General features: G+C 43.9%; 1 protein-coding gene across 1 annotated transcript; it reads right to left on the bottom strand.

Annotated features, from left to right (window-relative positions):
* On the bottom strand, window positions 1-15911 carry LOC120766470 (ubiquitin carboxyl-terminal hydrolase puf). Its single transcript, XM_040092013.1, has 26 exons — window positions 15869-15911; window positions 14450-15667; window positions 13714-14388; window positions 13604-13658; window positions 12500-13511; window positions 12002-12426; window positions 11243-11704; window positions 10912-11181; window positions 10690-10852; window positions 8705-10627; window positions 7503-8544; window positions 7340-7436; window positions 7096-7279; window positions 6499-7028; window positions 6314-6437; window positions 6066-6253; window positions 5723-5993; window positions 5450-5632; window positions 4909-5308; window positions 4743-4839; window positions 4508-4679; window positions 4249-4439; window positions 3832-4184; window positions 2981-3758; window positions 2793-2916; window positions 1-2483 (listed from the first exon to the last, which is right to left on the bottom strand). Exons 1-26 carry the CDS (start codon window positions 15909-15911, stop codon window positions 1215-1217), a joined length of 12249 nt encoding a protein of 4082 aa, XP_039947947.1. The 3' UTR covers window positions 1-1214.
* Between the last annotated feature and the right edge of the window lie 686 nt (window positions 15912-16597).

Below are 16597 nucleotides of genomic sequence, written 5' to 3' on the forward strand. Positions count from 1 at the left end.
TTTTGTGTTTTTTATAATTTATTTTGCTTTCTTAAGTATGCTTTGCCATTGTGGCATTGCTGTTGCTTCTTTGTAGCCGAACTTAACTAATTAACTTATAATATACATTCAGTTGATATTCATTATATTTTTTTTAGTTTCTTTTTAATTTATTTTTATTATATTTTATTAATTTTTTCTTTGTCGCTGTTCGGTCTATTCGATAATTATTTACAAACTCTCCAGTTTGAGACCAGTGTGGAAAAGAAGTCTAGGGTAAAAATCATTAAAGTACAAGTATACTCGTATATTACATAATCGTTGGGAGCGAAATCAGGTTGAATTCAAGATAGGCTTAAATTAGAAAATAGGAACTTTGCTTATGACACATAAATTTTGAATGGAAGTTTATATAGATAATATAGGTAACTTAATATGTTTATATGTATACATTTTGATTTGAAATTGCAAGCATTGGAGGAATGAGTACAAGTGCCTTTGCTGATCTCAAACTGAAAATTATGCAGTGAATAGCAATTTACGCTTTGCCTAATTAAAAATTCAGTTTATTTTTATATTTTATCCTCTCACAGCCAACCTTAGGTCAGCACGTTTTCGTTTCTACTTTTCACACATGTATGTATTTTTGACCTTGGGCCAGAAATTCTAATAGCATCATATTATTATATTTTTTATTAGGTTAATATATTTATATGTTATATTGTAATACGTTGTTAAATCGTGTTACACAAACAAAAGAATGAAAATCAAGTTAATGCATAGCACTACTTTGACAGATTAAATAAATGTAAGAAAAAGAAAATAACATTCACTAAGCAGGCGTGGGTGTGTGTGTGTGCGTGTATTTGGTAAACACAAGCACACGAGTGTGGAAAAATTCAAATTTCATTATATTATACATTTATGTAGTTCTACCTAGCTTAAGCAAAAGGTACTTTAAAATGTTATAGGGCGACCATACAGAATAACGGTTCTTGCAACGATAATGAACTTTCAATATATCTAATGGGCTAATGATTTTAGTTTTAAGTAGGTAAAGGAAATAATTGACTGGCATAACAATAACTAAGTAAGAGTTAACAAATTGTTATCGCCATTGCAACTAAAGCGCATGCGCCGCCTTCACTATGTCGCACTCAACTTTCAACTTAGTCGCGGCACTATTCCAGCAGTTTACCGAAAAACAAAATGTTTAGCAAATCATTGAATGATAACTAAATTTGTTGAGAATGCAGCGCGGCTGCGGTGGCCGCCGATATCGTAGGCGTTGGGTTCATTGTTGTTGTTGGCTGCGTCGGTGCTATTGGACTCGTGTCTGCTGTTAAGTCACGCTCTTCCTTATCTGATGCTTTGCTAGTGTGCAGCTTAGACGGCGAGTTGTGGCCGTCAGTTGAGTCTCCTGCCTTTGCGTCGTTTTGTTCCTTGCACCGCAATTTTTTCTCCTCGCTTTTGTCAGGAGTTGAATCGGTCCTGTTGCCAGCCGTGCCGGAAGAGGGTGATGGCGTAGTCGGTGCAACTGCAATACTCGTGCCTCTTTTGCAAGCCACTTCCGCTACATCTGCAGTCGGTTCACTTTCATCGCCGGCGCTGGGGGTAGTGGGTGTTGGCGAAGTGCTGCACTCATCGCGTTGCATCAGCACCAATATGCTCTTGATGTATGTTTCCATGGTAAGCAAAAGTTTTATGCGCTTTTCATGCTCCTCGTACAGACGCACCTCTGTGGGCTTCTTTTGTATGATCTTGCTCTGTTCTACAGCGCTAGGGGTCGTAGGAGCACTGCCTTGGCTGCCACTAGCTGTGTTATCCTCAGCGTCCGGCTGGTTTTTCGTTGGTGTTGTAGACTTCTTCGTTTCTTCGTCGTTTTTCTTTTCTTTTTCCTCTGTTTCGTCTTTGTCGTTTTTTTCTGTGATTTTTTTGGCAGTATGTTCCGCATCACTTTCGGCCTTTTCAATCGTAGAATCATCGCTTTTATTCGCACTGTTGTCGCCGTCATCTTTCCTATCGCCCAGCGAAGCTTTATCTGTTTCAATAGCCTCTACTCCGTTCTTGACGTCCTTACCACACTTATTTGTGTCAGCTTCGCTATCCACCTCCATTTCTACGTTTTCGGTAGCTTCCTTTGTGCCGCTCGATTTTGGTGTGGGTGAGCTGCTTTTCGGGTTGGTGCCCACTGGCGGACTTTTTGCACTACCTTCTTCATCCGATTTCGCCGGAATTTTTTCAGCATTGCTTGAATTAGCAGCTTTGGGTTTTCTGTTTTGTGACATCTCCATTTCAGCTACTTCTTGATAGCGCGAACTCTTGTACAGCAGTGCTTTCAGTGATCCTCTTAACTGTTTGCGGACGGAAGTCGGTATACCTGTACATTGTGCTATCACGCGGATGGCGAACAAATCACCACAGAGATCATCAAGATCCTCCTTTGAGTGCATCGAATAGCTGATGGTGTAGAGCAGACGTGCAATGGGCAACTGGGCGGATATCTAGACAATGGAGAAAAATTTAGAATGCATATAATATACATAAATAGATACATATAAAGAGGCGCAGCAACCGACTTAATCCACTTTCTCTCATTTGCAAACAAATATGTAAACATTGGATTACGTAGACCGGGTCTGAATTGAAAATGTCTTTATACATTTAACAGCGAAAATTCTGTCTACTCATGCTATCATTTTGATATACATTTAAGTACATATGTATATACTAACCCTAAACCTTATCTCGCTTATTGCAGGTATTACTAACAACCGTTAGCTGTATTATATTGGGCGCAACATGTCACTTACCTTCGGATAATAGATTTCTAAGAAATTTCTTATGTAATGATCACTGAGCGACACACGTTCGTCGCGCAAAATTATGTGAATATATTCCACAATGTATTGATTGTTGATTAGCAACTCGGCATATCTGTAAAACAGTAGAGAACAGCATTGATAGGTTTTTGAAATTACACTTTACTAACAACACATACTTGTTTGTGGTTTTGTTGTTGTAGATGCCCACCCAAAATTTGGGAAACAAGTTGAAGTGCAACGGTGCCGCCTCTATCGCCACCAAGCAGCTCAGTTTCACCAGCGTCTCGTTCAGTTGATTTGTGTTCACCGCCATGCGCATCATCACATCCAGGAAGTCATGATACGGACGATAGAATGCCTCCACCTGCGCGTCGTATTCGATATCGACACCCTTCTGTAATATCTCGCCATGCGGTATGCTCATCTGCACCATGGGGCGTGGTGGACGTGGCGTGTTCTTCGACATTGTTGGCCAGGGCGCTTTGGTGCCGCGTCGCGGAAAATACGGTCCCAGCGGTCCGATATTACTGGGCGCATTCGCCACGGACAAATGGCAGTTAATGAGTATGGGTGCCAGTATACTGGTCACATCTAAGCTGGGATTGCGTACCAACTCTTTGAGCACTTCGAGTGATAGGCGGCAGATTTCCGGCGGATTAAATGTATTGAGAAACGTGGCCAGCCGTTTGACGGCGTCGGGCAAACGCTGTTGTTGCTGTTGCTGCTGCAGTTGCTTCTTGCTAGCGCTAGCTGCTGCCGATGGCGCATCCAGGCGTGTGCTCATGCGCAGCGTAGTTAGTAGCAAGACCAACTCGCTAAGAAGCTCCTGCAGGTCGCCGGACACGTGACAGGCCGTTGCTTCGTGATGCATGGAATGTAGCGTATGCAGCGCCTCAAAACACATCTCGATGCCACCATTGTAGATGACGAGCAGTCGGTCTTCGTCGTTGTCAACTGTGCATTTTTCATTAAAATATATAAATTTATAACTTTACATTCTGGAGGTGAAATCTACTGCTGGTCTTACCCAGAATACGTAATGCATTTATGAGCGTGCCCCAGGAGACGCGCGCATCCAATCCTGTCAAGTACGCTGAGAGTGTTGTGCGACGGAATGTAGACACTTCATGCTGCTCCTGTTCGCTGGCATCCGGATGACGCGCCGCAAACAATGCCATTAGCTTAAAAAGCTCATCGACCGCTGCTGCGTACTGCGTCGGATGTGGTGTGATGTTCTTGAAAGCCCACTGCAAGTTCTGATGCGCGGCTAGTTGCCGTGTAAGTGCGCGACTCTGTTCGCAACATAAACGCAAGAGGCCATAATAGGCCGGCAGCATTGCGCGATTGTAGGCAACAATCTCCGAGTCGTCATGGTCCGCTCTGTGTTGATTGCAATTTAAGAAATTTTTTGACATAACCTTATTATTTGTAGCCGATTACTTACAGTATATAATTAAATGCAATATTTCGTGTTATTTCATGGCAATTGGCGACAATGAGCGCATTCTCCGGACAATCGACAATCGAGTGATGCCAAAATGCGAGCAGCGCGTGCTTGTTGTGATGTGCTGGAACGCTAGGCTCCGACAGACGCGGATGAAATAGATCCCATAGAGCGCGCATATATGGCCCAATCTGTAATTGTGCAAAATGCGGTGCTACTAAGTTCTAAATAACTGTATTATGATCAATATATAATTTACCATTAGTTTTTCAGTCTTTGAAACCATACAGTAACTAAGTAGGCTAAAGTAAGTTGTGAGCTTGGTAGTGCCGTGCACACCGATGTCTGCATAAGCACGAGCCGGCCGCAGCAGGCGCAGTAACAGGTTGATGATGTTGTGCAGTATAATTTGAGCGTCGCTATTCAAATCGCTGCAACAAAAAAAAAACCAATTAAATTTGATTAATTTATATTGAAATGGAGATTGAGCTCACCGATAGACGTGTGCCGACAGTTTATGTAGAGAATGTGTGCGGAAGTTCGCCCTGAAAGGTTGCGATGGCACCAGTGACACCAGCAAGTACGCAGCAGCTGTGAGATTAAAAAATAAAAAGCAAATTATTTGGTGTATAGCGAATAACACGGGAGCAGCACACATACCGTTGCGCACGCGTGAATTATTGTGTGCCAGCAAATACTGCTCCACCCAATTATCAGCCGATTGCAGTATCCAAGCATGTGCAATTTTATTTTTTGGCGCTTGGAAAGCGAGCCAATCAAGCGCCGACTGCGGGCAGTACTCCGCGGCGTCCCAAACACGCTGCAAAACCAGCTGGGAGAAACAAGGCAAACCAGAGGGACCACCTTGGGTTTCAGTAAGTAGCGTCAGTAGCTTGAAAAATGGACCACAAAGCTCCGTGTGCTTGGTTACAGACGAGAAGAGCATGGTGATTATTTGATTCGCTAAACGATCGTCCCAACGGCATAGTGCATGTATGAGGTGCTTGGTCTGATGTGGATTGATATTATCCTTGATTTGTTGGTATAAGAACGGAAACCCCTGTTGTAAATGAAAAAAGGCAAAAATGTTAAGTATTTACATAACTACTCTGCATAGCTTGAAGTAACTTAAATTACGCTAAAAACAACAATTTGTAAAAGTTTATTAATAAAAAAAATATAATTTGCGTTATTTTCTTACTTTGCCACCGGCTATCGCATTGTAGTCTTTTGTGGAAAGTCGCAACCGGAAGTCTTGTCCGCGCGAACGCTCCACCAAATTCGCCACCAACGCAATCATTTTGTCCAACGATGCCGGACGTGTTTTGTCCACAGACAAAGCCTCATCTGACGAGTTATCATCGTTATCGGAGCCAACGTCGATCTGTGAACATATAGCAAGAATTTTCGACAATAAATTCCGCATATTGTAGAGTTTTTCAATTCAGAAATATTTCATGCATACAGTACTTACACAGTCCTGTGTCTTGTTGCCCAAGTAGAAGTCGGCCACGCTCTTTATCACATTGATGCGCAGCAAAAATACGGTCTCTTCGTCGCCCATGCGTGAAAACTCGAAGAGCAGGCCAAAAAACTCGGACAAATGTCGCAAATGCGCTTTAGCACCGTGTTCCATTAGCAAGATCAGGGAGCTAATGAAACGTGTTACGCATGAAGCGTTGCCCATCACCTCTTTGCCATCGTCATCGGTATCAGTTTTCAAATACAAATGCGCATGCGAAGATCTACAAATGAAGCGAGCAGTTATTATATAGAAAAGCCTTAAAAATCAGCTAAACTCGATGGGGTTTACGTGCCTTAGCCTTTGTATGACATGTATAACGAGCCTTTGAAACATTTGGCGCACCATTTGATTGGGGCATTGTATGAGCACTTGCACGGGCCACCACGGTTCGATGGACATGTGTGTGAGGAACCATTCGCAGGCTTCTTGGCTGGCGTTAAATTGCTTTGTCAACAACTCAATCCAGGGCACCATTGTGGGCTACAACGAAAGAGCGACACTTAAATTTGGCACAAATAAAGAAAGCATATCACAAACTACCTTCTCCTTGGCGTGTATGAAGGTTTCAATGAAGAATGAAACGGACAACTTGGCTGCCATGCAAGTGACGTCGGTTTGCGCCAGCAATGTTTGTGGAATGTGACCACATATTTGCCACATAAAGCTGGAAAATTTTTTTTTTTTACATAAACATAAATAACAGTGAAAATTTTAGTAAATTTTACTTGAAATAGGTGTGCTCGAATATGTTGCGATCCTGCAGGAACTGCCGGTTATCCTGCCATATCCAGTCCTCCAGTTCTTTATTTAAAATTGGTATCTGCATGCGCGTGTGTTTAGCGGCAGTCTCTGTGGTCGACTTTGTGCTTGCAGCCGTTGCAGCTGCGGCGGAGGTGGACGCCTGCGGCTCATTATTTGCCGCGTCAGAACTGCTCGTAACCGGCTTTTCGGTCGGCGAGCTATTCAACTCAATGTTTGTCATTTTAGCGTTGCTCTTTTCATTCTCAGCTGTTTCCTTGTCATCAGTTTTGTCGGTGTCTGACTTAACCGTTAATTCTTCATCATCTTTTAGTGCACTTGCTTTCTCAGTGGCCTCTGTTGTGCGTGAGCTCGCAGTTGGGGATGCCAATAGCTCAGAGTGTCGCTGTTTTAAGTGCTCTGGCAGACGTCTCTCGTAAAATAGCATATAGGCCGAGTTGGTCTTCTCAAAGCTAAAGTCCATATATTTCTCCGTTACAGAGTCGTAAGTTTTGCTCTGCAAAATTCGGTAAATTCACCAGCGTAACAATAATGCCATTAGGAAGTTAACTACTTCTACTTACTGTCATCTCGCCACCAAAGCATTCGGCCGCAATTTGCGAAGGATCAAACGGTTTCACCTCAGCATCGTTGAAAAGGAACCAGCGATCGTGTTGCAGCGCCGATTTGTTCCGTTCCTTAATAAAACTGTAGTAATGACCGCCATCTGCCGTGCCCGTGTGTACGGTTACACCAACCAGCTCATATCTATAAGGACATAATAGTTGATTTTTCGGCACAGTTTTGCTTTATTCATTGATTACTCACTCAAGACACTCCTCAAAATCGTCATCCGTAGCTTTGTTGGCATCTACAGCGCTCGCTTTCTTATTTTCCTGTTCTTGTTTGCGTTTTTCACGCTCCTCTGTAACACAACAACAAAATGTAAGAGAATTATAACATGCTGAGGGCATTGAAATTCTTAACTTACCCTTGTATTGGTGCGGCATCAGCGTCTTCTCCACATAGTCGGTCATATTTAAGAGCATGGGAAAAGAGAAGTGTGTGTTTACTTTCTCCTTCAGCATTGTCACCATATTGAAGGTGTATCGCATCGTATTGAAGCACAAAATTTGTGGTAGCTTCTTGAAGCAGGCGCGTTTTTCGGCACGCACCTTCTTGCCGCATTGTGAGCATGTGTACATATTGTCGCCCTCAAGTGTGTCCTTGACGGTGACCTCATCCAGCGATTCCTGTAGATTACGCATATCAGCAACCTGACAACGTACCGTGTAGAACTCCTCAGCTGTACGCGACACATGTCCACAGTCGAGCGACACCACATTATTACTGAGGGTCCCGCAAAACAGACGCTTTACAAGATCTTTCAGCTCTGGGGTCATCTCTTCCAACTTGGAGACAAGATCTATAAAGAATTCCGCCATATCTTTTTGTTCGCCCGTATTTAACGGTTGATGATCCATCTGATAAACGCGACAGAAGGATCGGGGATTATATGCTTTACGTTCCGATTCAAGCAAATAGGCGAACATGCGTTGTAGCTCCAAAAGTGTTGGTCCATGCTTTTGTGCGCCCGTCGGCGGTACATTCAGAATGGCCGCACGTGCCTGTGGCATCATATACAGATGTTGTATACAGGAGGCCATGTAACAAGTGGCACCTAAATTCGTTAAACCCACATAGCCGCACTCGGAACGGCCTTCATCGCGTGGCCAATAGTCCCACGGATATGGAGCCTTCACGCCGGGGGTGTGCTGTGCTAAGAGCTTCGCATGCAAGAACACATAATTCTTGGGGCAATTCTTACACAGCTCCACCAATAAGTCATAAGCGGCAGCTCGCGATGTAGCCGATTTACATTTCGGCTTGTGTCGGTTCAACGGCGATGGCATGTCAAAGAGAAACTCAAAAATTTTATCAATGAACTGTAATGCCGAACCGCTGAACTTGAAAGTTGGATCGTATTTAACGAAATTCGACATTAAATTGATTAGTCCAACGAGGCCATCATCCTGAAGGAATAAAAAACAAGAAAAATAGCGTTGTTAAAAATAAACTAAGATTCTATAATTATAGTCTCTGACTTAAATCATTTAAAATTAGAATTATGGTATTAAGATCCTTAAATATGGCTTTTTGCTCAATTACAGTTTGTAAAAGAAAAAATCCTACCTGATAGCCATGTCGGGTTTCAAAGAAATCACGTGTCAGTATGCTTTGTGAAACAGACTGGCACAAGCGTTCAATATCAATAGCCTCTCCTTCGCTTTCGCCATCCAGTGAGCACTTCACCATATCCGGCGTCATGGTGTCCACAAGCCGTGCGAGTAGCCAAAAGTAGTCTCGACATGCCGGTCCATACGGCTCCTTACCCTCATCCGACAGTAAATACTGCGTGTGCTGCACATAAGACGTCATCTTCTCGGCAAGCGGCAAGAACGAGATAAGCTTACGGAGTAATGGCGCTAAGAGCACTTGATAGCTTTGCGCGTTGCCCAAACAAATGCGATAGAGTCCAGCGCATATTTCACGCCTTACCGCCGGCTCGGGATCTTCCAGTATGAATTTTTGTACCCAATTACAATAATCCGACTGAGTCCAAAGTAGGCGACGAGCCTCTGCCGAAGCATGAACAAAGCTCACCATTATATTCATAGTGAATTGTACGACCTGCGCGCGCCCCCAGAATCCAGTGCGCAAATGATGATATTGGTATGGATACTGATATTGATATTGTGTGGTCGGTATCAGCGCGGCGTAGTTCTGATAAGCCTCGTCGTTAAGTATGGACGCAAGTCGGCGCAGACACGGATCTACATTCATTAGTTCAAGCATAAAAGCATGTGGACGTGAAACTACCACATGCATATCTTCGGCCTGCACTTCCTCGAACCCCAAGAGCCAGAGCACGCGCAGTAAGCTAGCTAAACAATCGTGTCGCCACTCGTTGAGCATTTCGCGAGGATGGGAGCTTTGCTGCAGCTGACCGGAAATGAAGATCTCATAAAGCAAACGCAAACCTCCGCAACGAACGAAAACCTCACTCCATTTGAGGTCATGGGCGGTACGTGCATTGCCCGCTGTTGTTACGCATGAGCCACCGCTTGTGCTATTAGTGCCGCCGACAGCAGAGCCACTGCCGGTATCCACAGCGCTGATCGCGAGTCTACTCTCTTTTTCATCACTCAAGTTGGCATTGCTATCGCTACGTTTCAGCCGTTTATTGGGTCGTCCCGCCAATGGTTGATTGTTTTCCTTGTCATGATTTGGCATATCCTCACTGGCCACATCATCGCTGGCACTACCGCCTTCCTTTTGTACAGTGTTTTCGAAGTTTTCCTTGTGCGACAGAGACTCCAAAGCTGTTCCAGCGCTACTGCCACTTCCACTACCACTGCCGCTGCCACTACCACTGCAGCTGCTGCTGCCGCCACTGCTATTGCCACTGTTGTTGCGTTTATTTTCGTCTTTTGCGTTTGAGTTTTCGTTGCTATTCCGACGACGGCTCGAGCTACGTTTCGAAGTTCCGCTACCGCCCTTACTACTACGTACGTATTGATCCATTGGTATCACATTGCCGTTAACACCACCGCCACCAAAGCCACAACATGTCGAATTATTGCCTGCTACACCTTTCTGCTGTAACACACTGTTCACCGTAAGACTCTCCACGATGTGCAATGAGTACATGAATTTTTGCAAATTGTTGGCATCGAGCAACTCGTTCAATTTCTGTTTGATTTCTTTGCGTTTATTTGCCTGCTCCTCTTCGCTGGTGAGCCGCTCGAACGCGTTCAAATCATTACTGAGTCCCTTAAATGCATCCAGGATTAGTGGATTCGTTGGCAGTATGGCCAGTATGTCCCACACGCGTCTCGATAGCAATTGGGCTTTGGTGTGCATTTGTAAATTGCTATTTTGCGGTTTCATATCGCCCAACGTCTGCATCAAACAGAAGAGCTTCTCAAAGTAGCGCGGCTGCAACAATAATACTGTTGGTAAACATTCTTTCGGCGGTGGGGGCTGCATAGAGGGGTGATCGAGATTCGTCTCTTTGCGTCGGGCACCTCGGCCACCCAGCGACACATAAACGATCTTAAATTAAAAGTAATGAGAGGTTAGCAATGTAACAAAAATTAAAAGTATTTTCAACCAACCTGGTTGTCCTTGAAGCCTGCATCACCCAGACTGCGCTCATCATAATCAGAAGTCAACTCTTGGCCTTGCGTTATAATACGTAACGGACCGTCGCTCAGTAAAAGTCCTAAAACTGGCGCCGACACGCCGCTGCTGCTGGTGGTGACTTGTAGATTTTCCCACCTTTAAAAATAAAATTTAATCCACAATTGTTGCATAAGGAAATACTGAAGCAGACCCACCATTTCGATATCTCAGCTTTCAGTTCGGCAATTAAATCGCACGCATGCATGTGCAGGACGGATTTTTCGGAGAGCCCAGCCGGTTGCAAGACGATTCGTATGGCCGGCCCAGTGGCCTCATTCTTCAGATTGCTATGGGAGCAGAGACCTTTGCCCTCAATGGCCCAGCGTCGCAAATGGAATGCATACCGCCGACGGAATGTTTCCAAATGTGTATTGAGTAGCATCAAACCACGCTGCACACACATCAATGCGTTCTCATCCTCATTGCTGCAAGGTGTAAAAACACTTCAATTTTTAATACGCGACACAAAATTGAGGTTATACAAACCTTTCCAATGTATTGGTCGCTTGTACCAAATTATCCATGCATTGGGACACAAACTCCTTTTCCAAGCGCAACTGCTGCCCCATGTAGTACATGTTGATATATTGAATAGCGGCCAGAGACACTTCGGTGTTGTGCGCACGCAAGGCGATCTTCCACAGATGATACATACCGACTATGTTTGCGGATGTCGATGATATTGAGTCGGTTTGCTTTTCGTAGTGAGCAATAGCCATTCGAGCCAAACTGCACAGCTGTTGAAAGAGCCCCAGCGCCACCATGGAGAATTCTTCCGGTCGCAGTTCAGGTAGCTTTTTCAAATACAAATGCTGTAGTGCATCAATGCCCAGCGCATGCTGGTCACCGCCCTTCGCCTGACTCTGCAGCCACGAAAAATAACAATCGGCACATTCGCTATCATGCGCTAGCCACTCCCACAATGCATCCACTTGCTCCAAAGTTAACCTAAAATTTGTGTATAGAAATAAAAATTACCGATTTGATTGAATATACAATAATTAAATTCGGCTAATTTAAGCAACAGATACGTGCTTTATTTAAACGTTTTTTTAAAGTTTTCGAGCGCGCTAAAACATCTCAAAAAATAAAAGCAACACTGAAGTTGGGGTATATTTATGCTCAAACAGTTACGCTGACACAAACTACCGTTATGTAAACAAAATTGTTAGACCCAGACAAAAGATGTGCTAGCGCTCGATTCTATAAAAACAATTGAATGAAATTTAATCTTCTTGAACTCACCGAAACGTTTTTGGCGATCCTAACGTTGAAAATATGGAAGACAAGAAATGCAGACGCACAGACACTTGTGTCTTATGTGAATACATAATCGCTTCTAGCGGAGTTTCACCACCACCGGTCCCCTTGTTTTGCTGTTCCGCATGACGTTTAGCATAAAATTTGATGTTATTAAAGAAATGATACATCATACGATGCTGCCGTTCAGCCCACATTGTCACATGATGTGTGTCGGCCGGGCGAAAGTGCTGAAACGAAGCAAACAGCTTAGGCAACAAGCGCAGACTCACAACAACGCTACGATTGCTGGCCAAGTTCTGTAGGCAACCCTCAATGAATTTCGTACGCAATTGTCGGTCCATACTAAAGCATAGCAGAGTGGCCAGCGCCTTTTCAGCCTCAAGTGCTAGGGTTTCGCCCAGCTGAAACTGTAAGAAATATAAAAAGGGGGGCATGTGTTAAACAATTTCCCAAATTGGTTTCTTGCGCATAGCTACATACAATTTTGTCATCCTGCAGCAAATCCCAAAGTAAAGTATTGCCCGGCTGACAAACATCGTTGATTTTGAAAGAAGGCTGTTGTGTTTGCGGTGGTGTCTGTTGTGGTGACAACGGTATTGCCTGTGCGCCACTTTGCTGTGGCTGTTGCACACCACTCTGCAACACCCGCCCCGCAAACTGAGCTTGGGGTGATATAGCCTTAGCGCTGTTGCCCAATATGTCGCCATCGCCGGCGTCTCCAGTGCGCCGCACCATTACTGCTGCCAGCGCTGCGGCAATAGCAGCAGCGTTAACATTCGCAACTTGTTGTTGTATCTCGGTGTCCACACGCGCTGCCACGGCAGCCACTGCGGCTGCATTCGTAGCGCTGTCATTAGCGCCCGTTACAAGATCCGCAGAGTCGGCATCAACTGACTTTTGTTGTTGCAATTGTTGATGCTGTTGTTGTTGTTGTTGAATACTCGAATGTGCCGCAGCCATGGCAGCGGCGGCAAATGCGGGCGGAACGCAATTATGCGATACCCGCAATGCATGCAGTTGACTCAATTCCTCCTCGCACGGCGACACATCCTCGTCATCAAAGTCAGCCATATTCTTCTCGGATTTGTTACTCATAGGCGACGAATACCCATCGATTTCGGCACCATTCAGCAGTTCACTGATATGAGTCTCATCAATGGCGCGTATGTAAGGACCCTCACCACGCAAATGTTTTAGTACAGCGCTGGGCACAACTTGACCGCCGGTGTCACTGCAGTCATCGCTGTCATTTAATACCTCGCCATCAGCTTCATCGGCATCGTCAGCATCATCACTGCTAGGATCTTCGTCCTCGCCGCCATCCCAAATAGCTTCAACGATTTCGTGCGCCAACCGGGTAAGCGGCAAATTACTGTTTTTTCGACGCTTCCGTGACTTCTTGCGATGCAATTGCACATCCAGAGCGGCTTGTTGCAGGTCTTCCTCGCTACTAGAATTGTCAATAATGTTCACAATGCGGTGATTTTGCATTCTGCGTTATTGAAAAGTATTTTAATAAATATAAGGTTAGAATTATATTAAAGTTACCAATTTTTAAGATGAACTTATAATTTTTGTACTCACTTAATATCGATCTTTTTATTTATCAAGTCCTCAACATTTGAGCGGCTTCCTTTATCTGTAGATTATAAGGGATAATTAAAAGAATATTATCGGCAGTTACCATAAATCACCTTCAGTACTGGCTTCACAGACATGACGCCTGTGACGAGCTTGTTTACAAGGTGGGGGTGCCCCAGTGTCGGAACCCACATTTTCTATGTCAATCGGGCTTTTACGGGTGCCACTAGCTAAGCTACTATCATCGCCATTGCCGGGATCATCGTCAGAATTACTGCCGTCCATGCTGCCGCTGTCTGAACTGGAAGCAGTCACATGGGCGGCCAATAGATGATCCTGCATCATGGTCATCTGTGCGCGAGAGTTATCTCGCGACCAAATAAGTTTTGTAAGTGCTGATGCAATATAAATGCTCTGCTCCGTGTGGTCCTTGGGATCCATGCGACAAAGTAATGAGTACAAATGCATGGCTGGACGAGGTGCGAGGTTTTTCACCAATGCCGGCAATATATCAAAAATTGTCTTGGAACAATGTTTAAGTTGAGTAGCTTGCCATATTAGTTTGATATGCTCTTCGGTAATTTGATTTTCCACCGCTAGGAAATTCAGAACTACATGCGCCTGTTTTATTACTTCGACATGTAGGTTCGGTCCGAAGAGATGTTGTATAATCTGATTTTCGGTTAGCCAGTTGGCAATTTTCTGTCCCACAATCTCGACCTCGCCAACAGTTTCAGTGGTACATATTTCGTTGAATAAATTTATATGTGCATTTATCTGTGCCATACCTATGGAGAAATAATAACGATAATATAATTTATATAAACTGCTATAATTGAAATGTCTCACCTGCCAAACGCATTGTTAGCGTAGTTGATGTAAAATACTTAAATGCCAGTGCTAGGCCCTCAACATCGAAAGTGACCGACGCATCTAGCGGATCGCGCACAGCAGACCATACAAAGTCGGCCATCGCTCGCGTTGCTGCCGAGCGTAAATTTTGATCCGACAGCTTGCACATGTACTGCAGCACCCGGCTACGCAACGGTACAAATAACTGCACAATGCAGCTGTAATTTAACCACAATTTTATATTTGAAACCGTGGCAGTAATTGCCTGGGCGGTAGTGACAGGAAGATCCGGCTGTTCAAAGCACAACATCATCGCAGCGAAACCACCCGAATTGCAAAACAACGTTATATTGCGGAGCAAGTAAACCGGTATCTCATTGTCGTGTAAATCACAAAAGATTGCCAAATGTTGCGCCTCTTCAGCAGAAATGTCATCCAGACGTGCATGTGTGCCGTGTTTATAAGCAATATACAATGGGAAATTCAACAAAAACACTTTTGACACTAGTATGAAGAGCTTTTCTACTTCTGGCAATATCCATGGTTCTTCAGTTATTTGAGATAGTGAAGTTGAGGGTGATCCACTGTTTAAATTAGATTTATAAGAATTCGATAGTTCGGCATTTTGTGCGGCACCACCCAATGAAATATTTGAATTCGATTGTGGTAGGTGCATTGACGGTGCGGGGGGTGGCGGTGATGTTGGAATTACTGGTGAATTAACGCTGCGTGATGAAGGCGAAACACAAGGTGGAGATGAACTTGCATCTCTTTTAGGTTTCTTACGCTCATTCTTCTCGTCAGTATCGCCATCTTCATTGTCAATATTTCGTTTTGGAACTTCTACTGTCGAATCTATAGAATCTTTATCAGCGTTATTATTTGATGTTAAATTTGTTCCTTTGTCTGAAGTGCCAGCACCTGCTATTTGCGCATTAGCCTGTGCCTGAGCTGCAGCAGATGTTGACTGGCCCAAACTGCATGCTGTCAACCGCTTGTAGTCATCAATTAAACGTTCAATATGCTTTAAATGGTGTACTGCCAAGCATATCATAGATTGAACTACAAGATTAAAACGTTCAAAATTTTTCGGGTCCCGATATAGACACATGCATTGGCGTTGTGGCCATGCTTGTATATAACCGAAAGCTGTTTCAATCTCGCTTTTTAAAAGAATCGAATGTTTTGCATCGTTGCTGGTTATACGAACTTCATCTAAAAATTAAACAAATGTAAAAAAAAGTTTAATCCAAATATTTTCATTTCAAAGTTGCTTATTTGCATGGCTTGTGTATGTACCCCGCCCTCTCTGTGACCTACTACCGTATAGGTATAGACTCAAAAACCCGTTGTCATTAACAACTTACCGGCGAAACGATTAAAATTTAAGTATTTTTAAAATGATTCAATACTTACACGACTCCAGCAAATGCAGAAAATCTGAGCAAACGTCACACATTGTTCCACTTTATAATTATTGTTACACGCTCGGATCTCCGCCACCCTCTTTGTAGCCGTAGTTGCACTTTGCAATTACACTTGTTTGCTGTCGATGGCGGTGGAGCTACCGCTACCGTTGGTTCGTCTTTTATTCAGCCACAACGGCCGCTCCGACGTTGTCTTTTTCTGTGCTGTTGTGGTCGTTGCTGCTGCCGTTGTCTCTGCTTTTGTATTTGCTTGTATTGGTCCGAGTCTACAATTACTACCTTAGCCGAGTTTCTTTGCTTGCTACACTGCCTCGTCGGGATTTTCACTACTGCGACTCCCATTTACTCAAAAAGATATCGTTGAATACAACTCCTTGCATTTCAGCGTTCGTCAATGCAACAATCTTTTATTTCAATTGATGATATTTTTTCGAAATAACAATTTTTCACACAAGAATTTTTCCTTTCCTTTCTTCTCGCGCAGAATTCCTCACTTTTCACTTTTTGACGCTTTTCGTGTCTTTTTCTTATCGTTACATTTGCTGCTTTTGAGAAATGAGAAGTGGAAGAAGTCGATGAACGTTATTCCCCAGCAGGTTGCCAGATGTCCTTTTCAAAAACACCACCCACCACTTAACACCAGCCGAAGCATGAATCATGATTGCAATCAATCGCTTCAATCAATAAAATATGTCATGACAACTTAATACAATTCGAA

Source organism: Bactrocera tryoni, chromosome 1, assembly GCF_016617805.1.
Source record: "Bactrocera tryoni isolate S06 chromosome 1, CSIRO_BtryS06_freeze2, whole genome shotgun sequence".
Classification (NCBI taxonomy): domain Eukaryota; kingdom Metazoa; phylum Arthropoda; class Insecta; order Diptera; family Tephritidae; genus Bactrocera; species Bactrocera tryoni.